Raw genomic sequence first — 24519 nt, 5'->3', positions numbered from 1 at the left:
ATCCAAATTACTTATTTAATTTCTTTTTTTTTCTTAAAATGGCTTGGATTTATCTCTACACCTTTACTTATTTAGTATATTGACTCTATGAATATGCAAATAAGTCCCTGCCTCCACAGAACCACAGCAGTTCAGGCCTGCTCCACTTCCATTGGGTTAATTGAGTTAGTAAATGCTGCACAGTGGCAACACTGGATAAGTGCTGAATCAATTACAACCTAGAGAGCGGGCAAATATCGCTCCCTTTGTATTAATTAAAAAGCTGTCACTCATCTTAGTTCATTGTGATCTCATGAAGTTCATCAGTGAAGCTCTGCTCTGCACAATTAATCTGTTATTTACTTTGCATCTTCATTTTCTTTATTATAATAAATGGATCCGCGAGTGGCGATCTGAATGATAAGTGGATTGGCCTGCATGTTTGAGTCTTAGGTACACTACAGTAAAAGAGAAAAGGCTCAGCACATGGTTTCTCTTCAAACATATATGAAAACACCCAACATTTAAAACATTAGAACCTAGATTTTCACCACGGGGGGCTGTCATTTTTGTAATCTGATTACGTAATCTGGATTACATGTTTTGTTTTTTTAAATGGTGATATTGTTTTAATAAATGTAAATTTTTGGTGACCTGTTTTTTCTCTCTCTCTTCTTCCTCTTCCCCAGATGACGGGAGTGGCAGCCTGCAGGCGCACTCCATTTCCCCTCGATCATTTTCCTCTAATCCATCATCCCGAGACTCCTCCCCCAACCGAGACCTGTCACTCAGCATCAGTAGGCTCCGCCCCCCAATCATCATCCACAGCTCTGGGAAGAAATACGGCTTCACTTTGCAGACCATTCGAGTGTACATGGGGACCAGCGACATCTACACCATACACCACATGGTCTCGGTGAGCGGAGAACCACACTCTTTGAGCTTTATAGGTGCTTATGGGTCTGTTTATTTGGATTGTCTTGCTCTTTGTGTCAGGGCGTGGAGGAGAGCAGCCCCGCCCACGAGGCTGGACTGCGAGCAGGTGATCTGATCACTCATGTGAACGGAGAGTCTGTGCAGGGTCTAGTGCACACAGAGATGATGGAGCTGCTTTTGAAGGTATGCTATATTCTGAAGTAGACCAAAGACGAATCATCGTTTGAAGAATTTCACAGAAAACACAAGCATTTTGAAACCCATGATTGAAGCAATACTTTACAGAGATTCTTACCAGGGCTAAGGGTTGTGGTTGCCACACAGCCTCAAGTGGCTTATTGGTTTTCCAATTATTTGGCAACATTTACAATGATAATAGACACAGATGTAAAAAAAAAAAAAAAAAAAGTTTTAATTGCATAACAGAATCTATATATTGTATGTGTAATATATTATTACTAGTAGATATTATATAAATAATCTTAAATTTTTACTGGTGCTGTCAAAAAATTAATCAAGATTAATCGCATCCAAAAATAAACATTTTTGTTTATATAATATGTTTGTGTACTGTGCATATTTATTGAATATGTAAATATACAAACATACATGTGTATATATTTTTAAAATATTTACGCGTGTGTGTGTGTATATATATATATATATAAATATTTTATATATTAACAAAACATTTTTCTTAAAATATATACATGTTTATGTACACATTAATTTTTACTAATCATTTACTAGTCCAAATTGAATTGCTGATATCTTTGATATAATTACAGATGTCAATGTATTTATTTGCACTAGTAAATGTAAATGTTAAAATATTTAAATAAATTAATTAAAATAATGTATTAAATTAATTTAAAATATTTACTAGTCAAAATCACATTTTAGATACCTGCTGTATGAATAATTACTTTAGTTGATTTTAATTACTTTAATTCCATTACAGATATCTAAAATATAAGTTTTGGCAAATCAAAATGTATCGTTTTAGTTCTCTGTAAGGCGGTTTTGTACCTACAATGTAAATCTGCAAATCAATTTGGAATAGTAAAATGCAATTCTTATTAGTAAAAAAAAAAAAAAAAGCTCTTAGTGATTCAAATTGCATTATTACTAAAAACATTATTTATTGAAATGTCCAAATGGAATTCCAGCTAGAAACGCTGCATGATTAATAGCTAAATTAAAAGATAAATTGGTTTGTTATAAAATATGAGAGAGGGCAAAATTGCTTTTCTTGTAGTTATTATGTCATTGTTTTCATCTGCATTCATTTTGGTCCTCTTAATATACAGAGCGGTAACCAGGTGACCCTGCAGACTATCGCACTGGAGGACACGTCTATAAAGATTGGGCCGGCACGCAAGCGCAGCTGTAAAGGAAAGATGGCCCGCCGCTGTAAGAGGAGCAAATGGAAGGACAGTCAGGACCGGTCAGGAGAACTCTTGTTTTTAAGCTCAATTAAGGACAATGCTATATATTTACAGTGGGGAAATATTTATTTGATCCTTGTTGCCTTGGTGGTATGTTTCGGGTCATTTTCATGCTGGAAGACCTTAAAGAGATAGTTCACCCAAACAAATGTAAATGTGATGTTTATCTGCTTTACCCCCAGGGCATCAAAGATGTAGATGACACTTTTTATGACGCTGCACTTTTTAACTGTTGCAGTCTATCAGTTATATAATTGAAGTGTATAGGAAACACGGCTTTGAGAGTCAAAAAAAAGTCATACACAAACAAAACCAAATGAATCCCTGCGGCTCGTGATGATACATTGATGTGTAAAGACACGAAACGAACGGTCTGTGCAAGAAACTGAACTGTATTTATAGTTTTCTGCCTCTGATTCACGCAATGTCCAAACTGTCCTGAGCGCGTCCTCAAGCGCCGCACGTTGTCATCATCATCTTCTTGCGTTACAGTGGAATGCAAACTTATAAGTGCATTACCGCCACCTATCTCTCAAGTGGACCATTGACACTCCTAATTGAGCTTGTATATATAGTGTCAATGGTCCACTTAAGAGATAGGTGGCGGGAATGCACTTTTAAGTCTGCGTTCCACTGTTTCTTGCACAGACCAATCATTTTGTGTCTTTAAACATCAATGCATATCACAAATTATTTTGAAGGCACTATAATTCCCGGCAGCAAACGAATGCTTCATTGTATTTATGACGTACTGACAGAAAGTTTAAATTATTTGCAATGGTTGCATGCCACGACCAGTGTAGACAGCCTTTAGCCGTTAGCTGTCACAGTGTTAGTGTAAATAGACATCCAGTGTATGGAACCATTTTTGTTGGTGTTATAGAGCAAATCAGACATGCAAAACACTTAGTATTAACTTCTTGATTTTGACTTGCATAAAATCAGCGTCTCATTTGCGATTGTGCTAATATTTGAGTTGACCGCACTCTTTTTCCTCGATTGATATTGCTTGACTATACCACATTGAGTAAATATAGACAAGCAAGAACTCATAGAGACAAACCTCACTGGCGCTGTGAGAGAAGAGTGTTGGCCGCCCTGATTTACAAAGATTGAGATCAACTCACTTTTGTTTCCTACCATGAATAACCAATTGCCTCATTGGTTAAAATTTCCAATCATCTTACATGTATTTGGTTACTCCCAACCCTGTCCATCACTGATGTTTTCCATTAACCTAAATAATGTCTGGTGTTGACCCAGGAGGCGCAGCATGCTGAAGAAGCTGTCCAAACAGAGCACCGTCATGCACAGCAGCCGCAGTTTCTCCTCCGGCCTGCATCACTCTGTGTCCTCCAGCGAGAGTCTGCCAGGCTCTCCCACCCACAGCCTGTCCTCCGGCCCCACAACACCCTGCCGCAGCCCCGTTCCAGACCACACCGCTGGTATGAATAACTCTTAGGAAAAATGAAATATTTCAAGAAGTTTGTCAGTTTAAGTTGCAGAATTATTATTTTTTCTTTCTTTTTCTTTCTTTTTAATATTTAAATATTTATATTTCTTTAAATTACAATATAAAGAGAAATATTAAGATTAGACAAGACTAACTACCTTAATTAGAAAAAGGCAAAAATATTTCTTTTGTATTTATATTTTTCTTTATTTTGTAAAATGTGAACCATTTAATATTCTGCAATATTTCTTCTAATATTTCTGCAAAAATAATATTTCCTTTTTTTATTATTATTATTATTATATGCAGAATCTTTTAAACCTGGAAAACATTTAAAAAATATTTAAATGTTATTTAATTTTTTTTTTAAATAAACTTTTGTTTTCTTAAAAATATTTAGTTTCAGCACTATTTCTTGGACACTTATTAAATTAGAAAATGGCAACAAATATTATAAATATATTTCTTTAAAAAGGTTAAATATTACTTGTATGAGCAGGATTTCATTTCAATTTTATTTAAACCAGTAAAAAAAAAAATATATATATATATATTAAATCTCTTTATATTGTAAAACATATCAGTATTTTAGATTATGCATGATTTCTAGTGCACTTATTAAATTAGAAAACGATGAAAAAAGGTTTGGTAAATATATTGGTTTTGCATTTGTTTTTAATTTAAACCAGGAAATAAACATTCAGATATATTTAAATGTTTATTTCTTTTAAATGTATCTATGTTTTCATTTATTCTTATTCAATAATTGTCTTAATTCAAAATTGTAAATTAAAGAAATGTTTAAGATTTGGAAATATTTAAGATTGTAGGTCTCTTCGATTAGAAAATGTATATAAAAAAAAGAAAAGAAAAACTGTTATATTGTAAAATGAAGAAATGCTTAAGATTCTGCACTGTTTACAGTTCATTTATTCTATTAGAAGATACCATAAAGTTGGTTGAATATATTTTTCAGAGTTTAAATTGTTATAAATTGTGATAAAACATTGCCATCCATTCAGACGCCAGCCTGCCCCAGAACGCCTCTCCGTGCTCCAGCTCTCCGAGTTCACCGGCTGTCCAGATGCGGCCCAGCTCTCTGCACGGCCTCGGCTCTAAACTAAGCAACCAGCGTTTCACTAAAGTTGGGAGACGGAAGTCCACCAGCAGTATCCCGCCCTCGCCTCTGGCCTGCACCTCCTCGCCACAGGCCCTGTCCCCTCAGCGCTCCCCCTCTCCCTTACCAAGCATCTCCAAAACCCTCCACTCCTTCCACGGCAAGACCCTCTCACCCCCCACCATTATTCGGCACGTGGTCCGACCCCGGAGTGCAGAACCTCCACGTTCCCCTCTGCTGAAGAGAGTCCAGTCTGCGGAGAAACTCTCAGGGGCTTTGTTTGCGGACAAAAAGCCCCACGCAACCCGCAGACACACACTGGAGGTCCCGCACTGCGAGGTGGACGTCCTGGGAGACGCAGAGGCGGAGGGGGCCTGTGGTGCGACTTATACAGCGGATCACAGCAGGCTGGGCGGGTACCTGTGTGCCCAGAGACTGAGGGACTGGCCCGGGGAGCGCATGGATCAGATCGTCGTAATGCGCAAGCTGAATCTCTCCGAACGTCGAGATTCCTTCAAGAAGCAAGAAGCTGTGCAGGAAGTGAGCTTCGACGAGCCTGATGACAGGGCACCTCAGATACCCGCTCAGTCGGCCACGTCCGCTGGCGCACGGCCCAAGCAGATGATGGGCGAGACGCAGTCGGAGGAGGAGTGCGTGGCGAGGAGGAATCCGCTGGTTCCCCAGATCGCCGTGCAGGGATCAGAGAGCGAGGAAGCAGATGACTGGAGGCTTTGCTCGGATGAAGACGAGGAAGAGGCTGAGGAAAACGTGTCTCAGAATCAGGGTGAACCTCGGGCCGACACAGACGGCCCACTCTCCTCAGCAGCTGCGCACAAAGCCGCCGAGACAATCGCAGATGCAGCGAAGCCGGAAAAGCATCAGAGTCCGGAAAAAAGCAAACTGAAAGAGAGATGAACGACTGAAGACTGTTACATATCCACAGGCTTCTCAACCCAACCGCTGAGATGTTTGTTGCCACGCAGAATTCAAACAAAAACCGAGTGGAGTATTTTATTAGCGTCTAAATGGAGTTAAACTAGTCTTATGCAGGGAATATTTATGCTTTTTTATTTATCATTTACACTGGAGATGTATTGTTGGCCAAAAAGAGAACTTAATTGTTGCTAGTACATTTTTCTCACCTTCTGTGAACCTGTTGAGGGAAATTGAATGATTTGATTTTTCTATGAAAATGTGCAAATGCTTTCGAATCCGTTTCATCCTCCGAGCTTTTCATTTTTGCACCGACTTTGTGTGCGATTTTATAAAAGCGACGAGTTCAAATGATATTTGACTGGAATTGTCGTGTGGGCCGTTTCATGTATTATTTCACAATCTCAAATGGTTTCCAGAGCGTTTGAAATGATATGCGCGAATTTGCAAACCAAATAGATCGATCAGTTTTAGAAATTTGATTCTATTCATTTTTTTTCTTTGGTTTTAAAGATGAATTTAGATTTTAAATATTTTAAATTAAAGGGATCGTTCAGTCTTTTACTCTCCCTTAAGAATTTCCAGAAGAATTTTTGAAGAGGGTCACCATTGACTTTTTTCAAAATAGCATCTTTGTTCAACAGAAGAAAGGTTCGGAACGACGTGAGGGTGAATAAATTGACAGATTTTCATTTTTAGGTATAATGTCCCTTCAGATCCCTTCCCTGACACGCTGTGCTTCATGATTAAGATTTTCTTTTTCTTATTTGAGTTTATAAACCGAATTCTTTTAACATCCAAAAACCAATCGTTATACATTCAATTCTAAAGTATATTTCCACAGAGTTCCCACGATTATTTTTTACGTTCCTTTCATTCATCCCGTGCACTAACCAACCCCCACAGCTTTGCATGTTAAACCTAAATAAACTGTTAAATGTTCACAGGTGCTCATGGGCACCTCTGAAATATTCGTAGAAACCGTAAAGCACACAGTCACACACCTCATGCGAACTGAAACTCATGTGTGCACAGATCACTGCGTAACCGAGCACGTTATCACGAGTTTTCCATGGACCGTTGGCCTGTCGGGAATCCTCACAAGCTTTTGTACTTGGAATAATGTTTACATTTTTATATATTTACATTTCTACTGTGCGAAGGGATCTTTATGGCCTGTTTTGAACGTAATTACAAATTTGTGCAGGACTGAAGTCAGTGGGTGGAGGCTTTAGCTAGATTATGGTTTTAAAGTTCGGTGTGATGTCATTGTTAATAGGCAGATCTCGCCAATTTTGCACACGTCAGACTGTATGTTTTTGTGTTCATATGCATGACTCTCTTCCAAAACACTTTTTCTAAGTTGAATGTCATTATTTGAATCTAATGGGACAGTGTTTTTATCGCATGAAGGTGCAACAGTTATTTGGATGTTGTCAGTCAGTCAGGACAGCACATGTCTGACAGGTTCCACATTTCTGTTATATTTTTGAAGTTTATTGTTAATTGTGACCTCTTTGTAACTTTTTTGCATCGGGCTACTGAAATCGTAAGCACTCTGTATAAGACAAATTTGTGTCAATTTTAATAGGCTGTTTTTTTCCGCCTGTCAGCTGACCGATTGCATGCTGCATGAATACACGGTTCACGTTGGCATGGCATCCTCAGTGTAATATGTTCAATGGTCAAGTATAGCCAAGCCTTTGAATTACAGTAATGTTATTAAAAGCTTCATGTTATACAGAGCCTGTTGTGACATTTTATCCCTCTGTGATCACAGACTTTAGTGGATGAAGTGTTTGTTGTGTGGATCACGTTCAGGTGAGACGCCGGGTCACTATCTGCCCTTATATTCACACTACAGCTTAACAGCACTGGAAATGCATCATCTATATATCCTGATGTGCTGATGGTTTCTTCCAGAATTGTCAAGAATTCTTGATTATTGGTATGTGTTTGTAAAACAAACAAAAAAAAAATACTTTTGATAAATATTTTTTTAATGTTATAACTGTTTGTCTGATGTTTTGTAATAAATCATTCACTGGTTAAGAGGGAATATCACTGGCTTTTGTTGTTCTTTAAAAATAGCAGTTTCTATACAAGCGATATCAAATAAAATAGTATTTCGAGTCTGAAATAAGAAGGTATTTTTTGATGCAGCCAACAAATGCACTTAGCAGTGCTGCCATCGAAAATGTCCCTTAACAGATGAAATGATAGTACGACAAAGATATCGCTTTCTTCAGCAAACATTCAAACTGATGTTTTATGCTGAATATGAGATTGAGCTGAAGAATGAATGCTTTATCAGATGCAGGTCATCACACTCGCTCAGTCCATCTTTCATAATACTTTTAATTTCAGAGGAGCAACTTCTTGTTCTTTTGTTGCTAGTTCTATCAATGATGTAATCTCCATGCTGTCGGTTAACGCTTTTAGAAACTTTGGGAACACGCGTGGACAAAAATACTGCTGTTCAGTAAATCCATTATGGTTGTTGCAAATAAAATGAAATGTAAAGTTTTGACTGCAGCTTTAAATTTAGATCTACTCAATGATGCACCAAGATTATTTTTACATGTTTTAACAGTGTTGCCCATTATTACCAATAACACACACGAGTCCGTTGAGCTTCTGAATGCACTGGCCAATCAGAAGTGTTCAGATGAGACTAAGGCCCCATTTACACTAGTGCTTTTTCATTTTAAAAACAAATTTTTGCTAAGGTTACACTTATCATTTACACTACTCCGGTGTTTTCCATGTTCGAAGATTTTTGAAAACGCTGCTGACCCGGTTTTACTTTTAAAACTCAGGGGTTGGAATCTTTAAGAGTTAAGTTAATGTTCCCATGTGGCTATTGGCCTGAACATTTTCTAAAAGAGCGAGACAAATATCTGGAATTGCTGCTTGTTGGATCATTTGGATAGTCTTACCAGATTCACATTTTTGAATCTGTCAATGTTTAACCTGACTTGTCACGTTGTTTGTTTTTGTATGGAGAAAACCATGTACTTTGGCCATTTCAAAACATCTGGTCTGAGTTCCACTGCACGAGTCCTCCTTCATGTTTGACCTACTAAGAAGACCAGAATAAAGACCAAAATAAATTGCTTTAAGCAAACAGCAAAACAAAAGGTGCTGTAAGTGATATTAGCCAATTTTCTTATTTCACAGGAGTCATATGCCAAAAACGATTAAGTTAGATTGTTTATTATTTCCATATAAACTGATTATAAATAACAAAGATGAATGCAAAAAGATCCCCCAAAATTTAATTCACAAATAAATGAAAAAAATACATAATTAAGGAGTTTCCCAATAATTAATTAAATTCAGAAATAAAAGAAAAGATCAATATTTAGCATAATGTATATTTGTTTAAAATTCGCTACGAGTGGTCATCGAATTTTAAACAAATATACATTATGCTAAATGTATTTGTTGAAAATCTCTTTTCATTTATTTCTGAATTTAATTAATCGTAATGTGGCTGTCATCTGATTGGCTTGTGTAGAGCGTGGTGTAGAGTCCACCTATTTCTGATGCTAGAAATGTTTCAGAATCAATATATGCACAGGAAGTGATCCACATTTGATTTGACACACACACACATACAAATTCATATATATCATTGTTGTTATGACACAATTTCCTCTGACCCCAGAGCTATTAATTACAAAATTTGTGGCTCAGACTGCTTTTTTGTTTAATCGATAAATGTTTTATTTGATAGTACATAAATACATTCATTTTGCAATGAATACAACAAAGAACACATTTAAGTTTTTGTTTCCAGCAGTTATTAGATTAACAAATGTTTTCTTGTGACATACATTTTTTTATACAATATTTACTCAAAATGCAGTAAAAATATTTCTGGGAAAGAAGGCATGGTAATCAGCCTCTCTAGTTCCTAATGTTGAGTGTGAGCTTAGCTGATCGGCGCTCCGGTCGTGACGAGTTTATAGTACGCGCCCTTCAGGCCCATGAGATAGTCATGATTGCCCTTCTCTATGACGTAACCCCGTGACATCACAGCTATGATGTCAGAGTTCTGGATAGTAGAGAGACGGTGAGCGATGACGATACATGTTCTGCCTTCTCTGGCTTTATCCAGCGCTTCCTGCACAGTCTGACACACACAGACAAACATACGACTGAATGAGTTCAAAGCAAAAGGAAGATCCTCTCAAACTCTGCTTCTGGTTTTACTGCTCACCTTCTCACTCTCTGTGTCCAGTGCTGAGGTGGCCTCGTCCAGCAGAAGTATTTTGGGGTCTCGTATGATGGCTCTGGCTATGGCAATGCGCTGCTTTTGGCCACGGGACAGCTGGGAACCTTGGGAACCAACATTAGTGTCGTATTTCTGCATCATGGGACACATAAAAACAATTAACTTTAGTTTTTACAGCATTTTACATTGATAAGTGAACATAAACAGAAGCTCAGCTGTATACATGCTTGATGCACGAGAACAAATCTCATTGTTTCTCATGTCAAGCAAGCATGCTTGAGCTTCAGTTTGCCATAACTGATGTGTGTGTTGATAAATGTTTACATGTGAATAAAGCCTAAATAAAATCTGTTCATCACATAAAGCAATCAAGACTCTTCAGAAAATTAATGTGAATTATTTTTACAATCTCTTTATGAAACATCTAAGTGGTTTGTGTTCTGAAGACAAACAAATGTAAATGACTTCAAAACTAAAACTGCTTCAAACATAAAATCTCAAACATAAAATCAAATTTCTTGTAAAATGAAGATTCCCCATTGAACACCTCAGGAAGTGACATCACAAAGTCATGCAGCTGGGCTTTCTTGGCTGCGGTGATGACATCATCCATGCTGAGATTGCGCTGATTGTCTCCGTAGCGGATGTTCTCCGCTATACTGCAGTCAAACAAAATCGGCTCCTGGGAGACGATCCCAATCTTAGAGCGCAGGAAAGCAACATTGACCCGAGTAGATTCATGGCCATCAATGAGCTAATCCATAAAGAACAATGATTAGATCACAAACTTGAGTTTCAGAAAAAGAATTTGATGCAAAAACCCAATACAAAGTCTGTGAAAAGTCCCAAAAGAGTTTTCTTACCACACGTCCATTGTTAGGATCATAGAATCGCTCCAGTAGTTGAACGCTGGTGCTTTTGCCACAGCCACTGCTGCCCACAAAGGCCAAAGTCTGTCCTGGTCTAACACTCACACTCAGACCATTCAGAACCTGAATATCTGGCCGGGACGGGTATGTAAACTTGCAGTCTATAAACTCAATGTCCCCTTTAAAATTATCCTGAAAGAAAGAGAAAGGGAGATTTTACGGTCATGTTTCATGACGGTCAGACTGTGTCTTCCTGCCTATGCAGAACATTTTTATATTGCTGCACAAAGAAATAATGCAGTAGTAAAATGCAACGTTTCAAATATTTTGTTTATATGTCCTATATACACACACTGGACACTTTATTAGATACACCTTGCTAGTGGATGAACCCACTTTTGCCTTCAGAACTGCCTTAATTCTTTGTGGCATTGATTCAGCAAGGTGTCATTCCTCAGAGATTTTGGTTCATATTGATCACGCAGTTTCTGCAGATTTGTCGGCTGCACATCCATGATGTGAATCTCCCGTCCACCACATCCCAAAGCTGCTCTATTGGACTGAGATCTAGTGACTGTGGGGGCCATTTGAGTAACGTTAACTCATTTTCATGTTCAAGAAACCAGTCTGAGATTATTGGAGTTTTGTGACATGGTGCATTATCCTGGTGGAAGTAGCCATCAGAAGATGAGTACACTGTAGTCATAAAGGGATGGACATGGTGAGCAATTATACTCAGGTAGGCTGTGGTGTTCAAACGATGCTCAGATGGTACTAAGGGGCCAAAAGTGTGCCAAGAAAATATCCCCCACACCATTACACCACTACCAGCCTGAACCGTTGAGACAAGGCAGGATGGATCCATGCTTTCATGTTCATGCTTTCATGTTTCATCTGAATGTTGCAGCAGAAATCGAGACTCATCGGACCAGGCAACATTTTTGCAATCTTCTATTGTCCAATTTTGGTGAGCCTGTGTGAACTGTTCTTAGCTGACAGGAGCAGCCCCCAGTGTGGTCTTCTGCTGCTGTAGCTCATCTGCTTCAGGGTTCAACATGTTGTGCATTCAGAGATGGTATTCTGCATACCTTGGTTATAACGAGCGGTTATTTGAGATTCTGTTGCTTTTCTATCATCTCTAATATCTGCCCATTCTCCTCTGACCTCTGACAGCAGCAAGGCATTTTGCAGAGAGACTGCCTAAATTTTCTCTTTTTTTAGACCATTCTCTGTAAACCCTAGAGATGATTGTGCGTAAAAATCCCAGTAGATAGTTTTTGAAATACTCAGACCAGTCCATCACCAACAACCATTCCACGTTCAAAGTCACTTAAATCCCTTTTCTTTCCCATTCTGATGCTCGGTTTGAAATTCAGCAAGTCGTCTTTACCACATCTAGATGCCTTAATGCATTGAGTTGCTGCCATGTGATTGGCTGATTAGCTATTTGTGTTACAAAGAAATTTAACAAGTGTACCTAATAAAGTGGCCATTGAGTGTATGTCAAATAAATATATATATATATATATATATATATATATATATATATATATATATATATATATATATATATATATATATATATACTCTAAATATGACCCATTATGTTCAGTCCTGTAACAGATACAATACAATTATTCTGGAATGTACACTTCCACAATAGTTTGGAATAATAAGGATTCTGTTATGTTTTTAAAGGAAATCTCTTTCACTCACCAAAGTCTCATATTTATGATAAAAAATTAAAAATTGTGAAATATTATTAAAATTAAGAATAACCATTTTCTGTGCCAATAACCATTTAGAATAATTTATTTCTGTCATGCAAAGCTGAATTTTCTCCAGTCTACTGTCACATGATCCTTCAGAAATCATTCTTCAATTTGCTTATTTCTTATTTTCATTTTTTTAAATAGATTTTTGTCTTCTGGGGGAAAATAAACATTACTAGTGTCTGTAACCTTTTTAAACAGTTCATTTTACTTCTGAATGTAATAATTAAAATGCAAATGATCATGTTTTTGTTTTTTTTTTTTTGTTTTTTTTTGTTAGTTCTGCCAGCAATGTCATTTTAACCCGATAGTGTGACTTTTTTTCTGGGAAATGTTGGCCAAAAATGATTGGTAGTGCTAACTGAATTACCCATTTGTCTCCTTCATCACTGTAGACACTGATTTTAGGAATGTGGTCGAGTAGCTTGAAGAATCTTGCGGCAGAGATCTTGGCTTTGGCGTAGTCTGGAGTATACGATGACGCTCGGCCGAGAGCTGTGCCACTGGTTACAATCGCTGAAATCACCCTGTAGTTATAAAACCTTAATTATGACATCCATTTACTCCAACTACACAAGGTTACCCCCCAAAACACTTTTTTCATTGGTATTTCACCTGAAAACATAACTGAAGTGTAGCCCCTCTCGATATACCAGGTATCCTCCAAATCGATATGAGGCAGAGTTTGCCATGAAGACCACGCACTGGGCAAACCCATAACAGGCGCCATAAACATTAGCCTTCTTCAGTGCAGCCTGGTACGGAGCCTCCAGGTGTTCCTCGAACATTTCCACAAAATTACGCTCTTTCCCCAAGCCGGCGATGGTGCGGATGTTATTCAGTGCTTCCCCAGATATCTAAACAAACGGCAAGACATTCAAAATAGCCAATACTGAAGCTGAATGGTTGGTGATATTTTTTTAGTAGGGATGTACCGATGTATAATAGTATTCTGTAAAAAGCACTATTACCTTATATAATACTTTACGTGCAATTGAGTTTAAATAGCTATTAGAAAATAAACAGCAGCTGAATATAATAGTTTGGGCTCTGTTGTCAATTTTAACCTGTAATGTTATAGTAATATCCCAAATGAGAGGCTTCCCTGTGTAGTTTACACAGCATTAGGTGGAAGAATTTCAAGTAGAAATCCAAACTACTGGTATCAGCACGTGGCATTGTGAATAATCAGCTATCGGCGGAGAAATTTAGTGTGGGTGTATCCCTAGATTTAACCATATTTTAGTCTAGTGTCACCTGTCCTGCTGACTCCAAGGCCTCTTTGTCCTGCTTGGCGAATCCAGTTAACATCTTAGCCTGAAACCCTCCAGACAGAGCCAGGAAGGGCAGGAAGCACAGGATGACCAGAGTGAGCTTCCAGCTGAAGTAGAAGGAGATGATAATGGCCACACCGATGTTGGTCAGAGAATTCACGATCATGCCGATCTGAGAACCTGTGGCCTGTGGTGTCATTTAATGTAATTAGGCTTCATTTTTATTGAAAAGTGTCACGTGTCATCTAGAAGGATCTGCTGAATGTTTTGCTTACTCCCTGGACTTGTGAGGCATCGGTGGCTAGTCTTGTGGTCAAAGCACCTGGGCTGTTTCGGTGGTCATCAAACCAGCTGATCTCCTTTCCCAGCATGGACTGAAAACCCAGACACCTCAGTCTACGAGTCAGCAGCTCCCCAGATTTAGAGAACGCATAGCCCTGAGAGAACGAGTGAAAGAAGTAGCTGTAAATAAACGCTATCTAGATACTGAGAAAGCAAACGTATACCTAAGGCACTTTTCAACTACGACTTACATGTCTAGAAGCAAATTCTAAAATCTGACTGGAATGCAATTCATAACGGAACATGTGTTGCCAAAAGGGGGCGTTACTGTAGAGTATATAAGTGTAAAAAGTCTTCAACAGTTTTGTCTTTTTTGTTGTTGTTGTTCAGTTTGAAAGAGAATCTTGCAAAATAAGGCATATTTATATATTTATTAGCTACCTAAATAATATAGATATAAGAAATTTTTTAATTTAAAATGTTGCCTAACAACAAACCAAAATCTAAAATTCTACATAGAAAATTTACTAAAATTAAGACATAAAATAAATTAGGGTTCCCTTTCTTTCTTTGTTTTTTTTTTTAGTTAGCCTTCAGTTGGCAAGCTAACAGCTTAGCCTAGTAGCTTAGCATAGTGCTTACTCATTAAGAAGTGCTCTTTTAATTAGCGAGAATAATTAATATTTTTGGTCATTGATGAAGAGGCAGCATTTCAAGGCATGAAGCCATCAACGCACGTCCGAATCCAAACTCTGTTTAACTTCCTGTCTCCGGAGGTACCTGCTTCTGATCAAATTTTGCAGGCAGCATAGATGTACCTTTCGCTGCCTTTGTTATCCCACAATCCTGTGCGTTCATTCCGTGACGATTGGGATAAAAAAAATAAAGATGGCATCTTAAACTTGCGTTTGGTGATCAGTTTGTGTGTAAATGTTTGATTCTGACTAACTTTTTGCACTTTTTATGTTATTTCTAGTGAGAAATCAGTATTATGATAATTAAATATTTGTTTAGTTATCATCAAAACCTGTTCTATTTTGCTGTAGATCATTAAACCGTTACTCTGCATCAGAAGCCTATCCGAAATCACTCTCATGAGGTGCCTTTGTGCAAAAATGCTGCCTGCAAAATCATTGCCTCATAAGGCAGCTAGGCTTTCGGATGCATCTCGGCATTTAAAGATAACTCTATCGCCCCCTTGAGGTGTAGAGCTTCCACAGTAAAGACCAAAATGCATAGAATTGTTGGTCCTACTGTTCAAATTTTTCATGAAAAGGCTTAAAATAAAGACAAACCTGTAACATCTGAGTGAAAAACGAAACCAAACCAACGACTACAAAAAACAGACAGATTCCATTAATTTCCCTCCGTTGTTCAACAGGGTCAGGCATCGAGAAGGTCTGCAGGTCAAGAGAGTTGAAAGTCACCCTTACAGCAAACACATGGACTAGAGGAGAAAAGCTGGCGGAAACCTCACCGCCAGGATTTGGCTGAAGAGGAGAGAGTAGACGGGGTTCACCCCTCCATTCACAGCGGCTCCAAAGCTTCCAAAGAGCATGTAGGGCCATTCAGGAGCGTTGTACTTCAGAATACGAGTCACTGGAGCTGGTTCCACCTCTTCTAAATCTTCATCAGGGACGGCGCTCTACATAAACGTTCAGTGTGAAAATACGTGAGGTGTTTGCGAGATGTTGCGTCAGGCTTATAGTGTTGGAGTCAGAGCTCTAACCTTTCCCTGGAATTCCTGAGGAACGCCCAGCTCTCCAACGATAGCCACAGACAATTCAGGTACAACGTTTGACAGCTGCGATCGAGATCTTTGGTGAACAGAAGCCCTGCAGATATAGTAAACGAGAGAGAGAGTGGGGTAGAAAAAATATGTTGCTTATATAGATACAACCAACAACTTTAAATGAATAGTTCTATAATTCTCCATCAGTTTTTTATTTGATTGTCATTCGCAATACTTCATAAGATTGTAATTCTTCCCCTACATCACCATTTGTACCTTAGACTAGCACGATAGCTTCCAGCCCTGTTGAGACTCTTTCTCTCTGGATCAGGTGCACTGCTTTCAGCCTCCTCCATCTCTGAGATGTGTATGAAATAGAAAGATTAGAATTACGTCACTTTATTTGCTTATTTTATGTGACTATATATACAATAACACAGTTTTTGTGCTTAAAGGGTCAAGATTTGATAAATAAAAAATTTTGACATGCAAGAGGTCTTTGTACTACAAAGCTTCCAGTGAGTTTCAGAGCTCAAAACATGTTAGCCCAAAAACAACTTTTAGTGAAACCAAGATCAGAGAACGACTAGTTTCAGAGTTTGTCACATTATGATGTCATAGTGCGACAAAAGACCACCTCTGCAAAATCATCAACGCCTACTTCTACATCATCACGTCATTGGCTCCGCCCACTTGAGCATTAGTGAGATGAGAAGGAAAGAAGAGCAATACAGGATCACTGGACTAAAAAAAAAAACATTAACTTCCAAAAGTTTCTAATCCTAGGAAATCCTATGCAAACAGACTTCAGGAAACATCAAAACACACAAAACCCCTTCAGATCCACATGAAAAGCTTTGCCGATAGTATCACAGAAGGGTGATTTTGTTATATAAAGTTCTGTTATTAAGTAAAGCTATTAAAAATCGTTTTTGTTAATTTAAAAAAAAATCTGAAAATAAAATATTTATAGAATAGATTAAAAATTTTAACTAAAAAAAAGGGGGGTAGAAATGTTGACCGTTAATTGAAATAAATTTACACTGAAGCACTACAATGACAAAAACTAAGACTGAAATAAAAATATATGACAGCTAAACTGAAATATTTAAAATAAAATCTAATAAAAAAAACGGCAAAAGCTCATAACAAAATTACTAAAAGTAAACTGAAAACCTGAAATTATACAAATAGAAGTCAATTCAAAATACGACTATAATAGTAGATAAATAATACACTGATGTAAGGTTAATTTCAAAATAATAAATATCTATTTTAAGGTATTAAAGATGACTTTTTAAAGAACCTAATTGCATTTTACTCTTAAAAAGTTGTGAGACAAACAGAGACAGACAACAAACTGTGAAGTTAAAATTGGCTGTTTTTCAAAAGGTCAGTGATAATGGGGTCAAAGCACCACGTTCTTCATGAGTTCAGTGCATTGGAGAACATTGACACAAGTCGTGTTAAAGGGACAGTTCACCCAAAAAGTAAAATTCTGTCATAAAAAAAGAAGATATTTTGAAGAATGTTGGTAACCAAACAGAAGATGGTAGCTACTGACTTCCATGAAAAAAAAGTAAAATAAAACACTAGGGCTACAGTCAACACTTTGGTTACCAACATTCATCACAAATATCTTCTTTTGTGTTCAACAGCAGAAAGAAACTCATACAAGTTTGGAAGAACTTGAGAGTGAGTGAATGATGACAGAATTATCTTGTTTGGGTGTAAAACTATCCCTTAATACAGAATACGGTTACACTTAGATTAGGGAACACACATTCGCTATTAATTAAGAGTTTTGCCTCAGTAAACTCCTGATTTGCTGCTTATTAATAGTTAGTAAAATAGTTAAGTTTAAGTATGGTTGGATTCAGTGATCTAAACTATAGTAATGCAGAATAAGGCATTTAAACATGCTTAAATAAGCACTACTAAACAGCCATTGTGCTAGCAATATGCATGTTAATAAGCAGCTAGTTAATAGTGAGAATTGGCCCTTAAAATAAAGTGTTACTCAGAATGTTTGTGTTACTCACCCTGTCGGGCTTTTTGGTTGAGGGCTTTGTCTCCCTGGCTCTGAAGAGTCACCAAGGTGAAGTAGACACCCTTTCTGTCCAACAGCTCATCATGTTTTCCTCGTTCCACAGCACGGCCGTGCTCGAATCCCACAATCACATCAGCGTTCTTTATGGTGGATAATCGGTGAGCGATGGAGATGGTGGTGCGACCCATTCGGACCTTCAGCAGAGGATTGATGGTTGTTTCTTCACTGATTTAGATTGAATCGTCTACTATTCTGGCATATGTGATATGTCTGCCTGGACGTTTGTGTGTTTGTGTGTGTGTGTGTGTGTGTGTGTGTGTGTGTGTGTGACTGTGTGTGTTGCTGACCTTATCCAAAGCCTCCTGTACAACAGCCTCACTCTCATTGTCCAGAGCTGATGTAGCCATGTCCAGGAGGAGGATTCTGGGATTCCTCACCAGCGCCCGGGCTATTGCGATTCGCTGCTTCTGCCCGCCACTCATCTGACCTCCACCCTCACCCACCAAAGTATCAAATTTCTACAAATTAAAATGCATAAAAAAGACACATATGTTATATACACACACCTTTTTTTATGTTTTTGAAAGAAGTCTTTTATGCTCACCAAAGCTGCAATTATTGAACCAAAAATACAGTAAAAATACTAATATTTTGAAATATTATTACAATTTAAAAGACCCATTTTCTATTTGAATATATTTTGAAATGCAATTTATTCCTGTGATGCAAAGCTGAATTTTCTCCGGTCCCCAGTGTCACATGAAAGCCATGCTATACTGTTTAAAAAAACTAAACAAACAGAGCTGTTCCTTAATCATGGCCTCAGTGTATGTACTGTATGTGAGGTGTGAGGTGTTCTCCTGCCTGAGGTAAGTCCATGATGAAGTTGTAGGCGTTGGCCTCTTTGGCTGCTGTGATGATGTCGTCGTTGGAGACGCCAGGTCGCCCGTATCGAATGTTTTCAGCGATGGTGGTCGCGAACAGAACCGGCTCCTGCTCCACGATCCCGATCAGAGAACGCAGCCACTGGATGTTCAGACCCCGGATGTCATGACCGTCCAGTGTAACCTGGAGTCACAGAGCACGTTAGAAAGGTTTCAAGGCCTCTGAATGATGTACTGTACACCAATAGTGCTGTTTCTTTACCATCCCTTCTTTGGGGTCATAGAATCGTTGGATGAGCTGGACCGCTGTGCTCTTCCCAGCACCACTGGGACCCACGAATGCTGTGGTCTCTCCTGACTTCACCTGCAGGTTTAGCTGATCGAGGATCTGTCAGAAGGAGGCGAGTAGAGTTTGTTTAAAGCAGACCAGATAACGTGGCTGTACTGCTGTGAATTTCAGCTTTACCTTCACTTCAGGTCGAGATGGGTAATGAAACGTTACATTATGAAACTCCAGATCTCCTTTCACTCTGTCTAACTTATATCCAGCCTCAGAAAGACAATCGATCTCTGGTTTCTGAAAATAAGACAAGGTTCCTGTCAAAACATCACTCTGGAAAGTGTCGGACAGAGTCTGGTGTAGGATGCATGTCAGAAATGCAATAATACAGCTGTTTCTTTTTTATTTGCTCCTGCATTGAGCTCGCTGGGCTTTACATTGTGTTATTTACACACGTGTAATCTTTCACAGAAGGACTTTAACACTCGTATGTCGTCTTTTCATAATGTGGTGGTTCTAATACAACTGTCTTTATTACATTAAATAGTACCATAATATATTACCATTATAATAAAAAAACATAAATGTCTTAATATTTCTTACGAGCTGATTATTTACTTTTAAATCGGATCTCATTGAAGAGTTTCAGAGTTTTTTTTTTTCTAAGTTTTAGATTTGAGCATTTTTTATTTATATATGATTATGGTATTTATTGTTTTTTAAAGCTGCGGTAGGGAACATTTGACGCTCTAGCGGTTAATAAACAGAACTGCTTGCGTCTTGTGGAAGAACATCGTAGCCGGAACTACTTCTCTCTGTTTATGTCTATGAAGAATCACAAAGGTACTGGGTTACTCCGCCGCGGTACCCCGAAGCAAGCTAAAATAGTCCGAATATAAACACTTATTATAGGTGCACCCTAGTGATTCAGGACAAGCTAAAAACAAGGTTTGGAAAATGGATTCATGGTGTACTCGCTTATTGTATACATTTTTCTAAATTTTGAACACAATCAAAGTTACGGACCGCAGCTCTGATTGGTTGTTTTACCGGGAGCGATGGAGTTTCTGCAAATGGCAATAGTACCACTGGGAGGAGCCAGAGGAGCTTGATTTTTTTCACAGATTATCTGTCTCATATTTTACTGTCAGGACATAATGACAGGTTTAATAAATATGTAAAAAATGTTTTTTTTTTTTTTACAAAAGTTCCCTACAGCACCTTTAATAAACTTTTATTTTTCTACTTTTAGCTTTATTTTTTCACTATTATTTGTTAAAAACAGAATTGAAAAATGAATTAAAAATTATAAAGAATTCTTTTTTATTTATTTTTCATTTTACATTACTATCTTAAAGAAGCAGATTATTTACAAGTTTATATTCGATCTCACTGAAGATTTTCATTGTGAATTTAAAAAAAGTTGTTTTGATTTAATATGATTTATTTGAGTATATATATATATATATATATATATATATATATATATATATGATTAAAGTATTTATTATTAAAACTTATTTTATTTCAGTTAGTTTTTCTTCTATATATAAAAATATATATATATATAATTTTTTTTTAGCATTAAGTTAAGTTAAGCTTTTGTATAGTTTTCATTTCAGTTAAAAATAAGAACACAGATCTTAGTCTTGTTTTAGTGATGTCAGTACTAGATGCTCCTGTGTTTGGTGTTGTGTGGGTTGTCTGTGGTTCTTACTCGCTCTATTGTCTCAAAGATAATGGTGGCGGCTCCTCTTCCAGCAGCAAAAGCCTCCAGACAGGGAGAAGCCTGGCCCAGACTCAGTGCAGCAATGAGCACGCCAAAAAACACCTGTGCACAAAAATAAACACGCAACGAATGACAACAAGGTCAACCATGATGTGTGGGTTCTTCTGCATGTGCGATTATGTGTGTACCTGCAGCAGTGTCCCTGGACTGTACTCTTGTGTGTCCACCACTAAGCTGGATCCATACCAGAAGGCCAGTGCGTAACACAGGAAGATGATAAACCACATGTACCCAGTGAAAAACCCCATGATCAGGCCTTTCCTGATGCCCCATCGCTGGGCAGAGATCAGATTGCGGTCATACCTGCAGAAAGCATTTAATTGAAAGCGTTTGGTGGTTAAATTATGGACTCAGTTCAGAGAAGATCACAGGAGAGCGTGGGAGTCATTATGAGTGAAAATGAGGGTTATACCTCTCCACTTCTTTTCTCTCGCCACCGAATGCTGCCACCGTGCGTATAGAGGATAACACCTCATCCGCAACAGCACCCGCTTTAGCGTACGCCTGCAGCTCCATTCCCGTCAGCTTGGCCACAAACTAGACACACACATACAAACAAAACAAGTGTTCATTTATCATAATTAAAGGGACAGTTCACCCAAAAATGAAAAATGTGTCATCATTTACTCAGCCTCAGGTCGTTCCAAATCGTTCTTTCTTCTGCCGAACACACAATAAGATACTTTGAAGAATGTTGGAGAACAAACAGCTGTTGATCCCCATATTAAGGGAGTCGATGGGGACCAGGAGTTGTTTGGTTTCCAACAGAATATGTATATAGCTATCCTTTTTATGTGAAATGTGAGTCCTGATCCTCACCAGAGCCATGAGACCCGCTCCGACGCCGATGAGAGGAGACACTGAGACGATGACCAGCGTTAGTTTCCAGCCCTTCGCAAAACCCATGAGGAAGCCACACACAAACGTGGTGAAGCGCTGGATGAAGATCCCCACCTGATCGGCAATGGCATCGTTTATCTTGTTGATGTCACTGGGATCATATGGAGATGACACACACACACACACACACACACACAGTATCAGGTCACCTGTGTTTATCTGAAGTGTTTGTGCTCTGGAGAGTGTGTGAATGTGTCGTACTCAGACATGCGCGTATTGAGCTCTCCCACCGAGGTGCAGTCGAACCATCCGATCTCCATCCGCATGACCTTCCTGAAATACATATTCCTGATGATCTGGATCTGTCGCGCCGCTGCAGTTATCCACAAAGAGATCTGTAAAATTCTGCACATTATTAAAGTTTTTGCAAATGGTCTCTCACATTTACAGAAACTGGAGAGAGGCAGTTTAAAAGGTTGACCTGGAGGTATCCTAGAATGAAGACCCCCGCTCCGATGCCTACATAATAGTAGGCGAAATTGGTCATTTCATATTCAATGTCCAGGAGCCTGAAATAGAAGAGCACACTAGATTTAAGAGAAAATTGGGACCAAAAAAACAAAACGTATGAAATGCATTTTAACAATAGAAATAAAAAATTTATATTATAAATTCTTCCAACTATATTTGTATTGTTATTGTATATTTAAAATTAAAAGTACAAAACAAATCAATTTTATTTTAGTGTCATTAACATATTATTATAGTTTTTATTAATATTTTGAATCTTTTTTTTAAGACACACACACACACACACACACACACACACACACACACACACACACACATATATATATATATATATATATATATATATATTATTTTTTTTATTATTTCAATATTTATTTTATTCAAAGTAACAATTTTTATAGATTTAATTTTAGTTTCAGTTTTAGTTAACTATACTCTAAATAATTGGATTATGTTTTTTTTATCCAGAAATTAATCAGAAAAAAGATAAACCATTATCTAGTTAATATTTATTTTACTTCAAATAAAAAAAAGAATATATATATATATATATATATATATACAATTTTAATAGTATATATTGCGTTTTTTAAGCTTAAGTTATTGATACACCATTAACTTGATGATAAAGTTAATCATTTTAATAATATATTTTGGTATTAGTAAAATGACAGTGGTAATAATGTGACTTTGGAAACAACATGTGTACTCATTTCCTCTGTATACATTAAAATATAAAACTGCATTCCTTTATTTAGATTTCCCTAAAAGGGCATCATCGTATTTAAGGGTCCTTGGCGATTCAAAATGTGTCAACCCGCTCTCACCCGCACGATTTGGTCATGTTCAGTGCCAGGTTTTCTTCCTCCGTCCGGTTTCTCCACTGTATAGTATTGTTCACACACACTTTCTCCGGGTCCGTAAGCTCGTTGAGCTCGATGTCGTACTCTATGAAGGTGTCCGTCAGCATCCCAAACACCAGCAGCATCAGCGGCTGCGCCGAACCGTGAGCGATCGCACATAAGCTCCCAAAAATCATCATGCAGATCTCCCGGCAGCTGGCAAAGCGAAACTGCAGGGGAAATCGACAACAAAACATATCAAGTACTGTAAAAATAGCTTTTTATTGACTGTGCATAATATTGAAATGGACCAAAAATGGGCCTACTGCAATATCATGAACAGAAATGTATCCAGATGATCTTCTCGAACCACAACCCCTTAATTTTAGACTACAAGTCATTATAAACGACAAGTTTGCTGCTGTATCCAACAGGTGTTCGTCTAGTAACATGATCTATTTTATGGCATGAGTTCATATTCCTCATTGTTATAGTATCTAGATATTACCAGCTGAAAGAAGCTGACACGGATGGCTGATTCGTCTTTCTTGCCTTTCTTGGACCTGTGAATGAGATGGTTTGCGGTGCTTAAAGGAAACGTGAGAAAGCAAGTCTCCATCATCAAGAAAAAAATGAGAAAAGGATTACTTTTTATGCTTTCCAGAAGCCATTGTCCTGTATTAACACAAATTCAGTTAAAGAAACATTAAAAAGTAAGATCTCTCAATGCTTAGTTTTGAAAAAAGAACTGTAGCTTTCATAAAAAAAAAGAAGGGATGGTAAAAACTTACATGTAATCAGCATTTGTCTCTGTAACAGAATCAATGTGTTCATTAACATCTGAATGAAGTGTGCTATAGGTTTGAGAACAGTTACTACTGCACATCTGTTACTACCTTCATCTGTAAATTCATAACCAACATTTTCCTGTCCAAACTTCTTGACGCTGCGCAGCTTCACGCTTCCCGGCATCGCTCTGCCTGTCCTTGTCTTAATGGCATGTAGAAAACAGATGCTTCAGGATAATTGAATCACAGAAGAACATCATGCACCGCTTCAAACCGAACCCAACACTAAGAACGCACCTTACTGATCCAAAGTGACTCTTCTTTTCTTTTCTGTTGTGGATTTGTTTTATGTTCTATCCCGGATACTCCTAAAATCCAGTCATGATCTTAGCAGAAGTGCTGGTAGACTCTTGTCAGCTGTGAACCTCTCAGTCGATGCAGACAGTATGTGCTCGTAGTTAAATGTCTTGGTCGCTTTGG

General features: G+C 37.8%; 2 protein-coding genes across 11 annotated transcripts in view; one reads left to right on the top strand and one right to left on the bottom strand.

The window, feature by feature from the left end:
- The window catches only part of mast3b (microtubule associated serine/threonine kinase 3b), a 33794-nt gene extending 25876 nt beyond the window's left edge, over window positions 1-7918 (top strand). For all 10 annotated transcript variants that reach the window (XM_026221039.1, XM_026221038.1, XM_026221044.1 and 7 more), the window contains 5 exons: window positions 669-895; window positions 976-1098; window positions 2226-2362; window positions 3627-3808; window positions 4839-7918. In XM_026221039.1, the coding sequence (XP_026076824.1) occupies window positions 669-895; window positions 976-1098; window positions 2226-2362; window positions 3627-3808; window positions 4839-5848 (1679 nt within the window). In that variant the 3' untranslated portion in view covers window positions 5849-7918. The remainder of the gene's footprint in view (window positions 1-668; window positions 896-975; window positions 1099-2225; window positions 2363-3626; window positions 3809-4838) is intronic.
- A 1660-nt stretch (window positions 7919-9578) lies between these two features.
- Window positions 9579-24519, bottom strand: abcb11b (ATP-binding cassette, sub-family B (MDR/TAP), member 11b). The gene is made up of 29 exons (XM_026221047.1): window positions 24337-24519; window positions 24148-24241; window positions 24043-24061; window positions 23900-23926; window positions 23760-23814; window positions 23237-23481; window positions 22360-22447; window positions 22140-22273; window positions 21858-22029; window positions 21451-21575; window positions 21167-21341; window positions 20967-21080; window positions 19436-19546; window positions 19232-19357; window positions 18950-19153; window positions 18433-18603; window positions 18078-18279; window positions 16312-16393; window positions 16033-16138; window positions 15781-15948; window positions 15599-15703; window positions 14297-14458; window positions 14005-14208; window positions 13363-13604; window positions 13118-13274; window positions 10970-11167; window positions 10654-10860; window positions 10092-10238; window positions 9579-10004 (listed from the first exon to the last, which is right to left on the bottom strand). Exons 2-29 carry the CDS (start codon window positions 24221-24223, stop codon window positions 9804-9806), a joined length of 4023 nt encoding a protein of 1340 aa, XP_026076832.1. The 5' UTR covers window positions 24224-24241; window positions 24337-24519; the 3' UTR covers window positions 9579-9803.

This window comes from Carassius auratus, chromosome 36 (genome assembly GCF_003368295.1).
Source record: "Carassius auratus strain Wakin chromosome 36, ASM336829v1, whole genome shotgun sequence".
Taxonomy (NCBI): Eukaryota; Metazoa; Chordata; class Actinopteri; order Cypriniformes; family Cyprinidae; genus Carassius; species Carassius auratus.
This window is presented reverse-complemented; position numbering and strand designations above follow the sequence as displayed.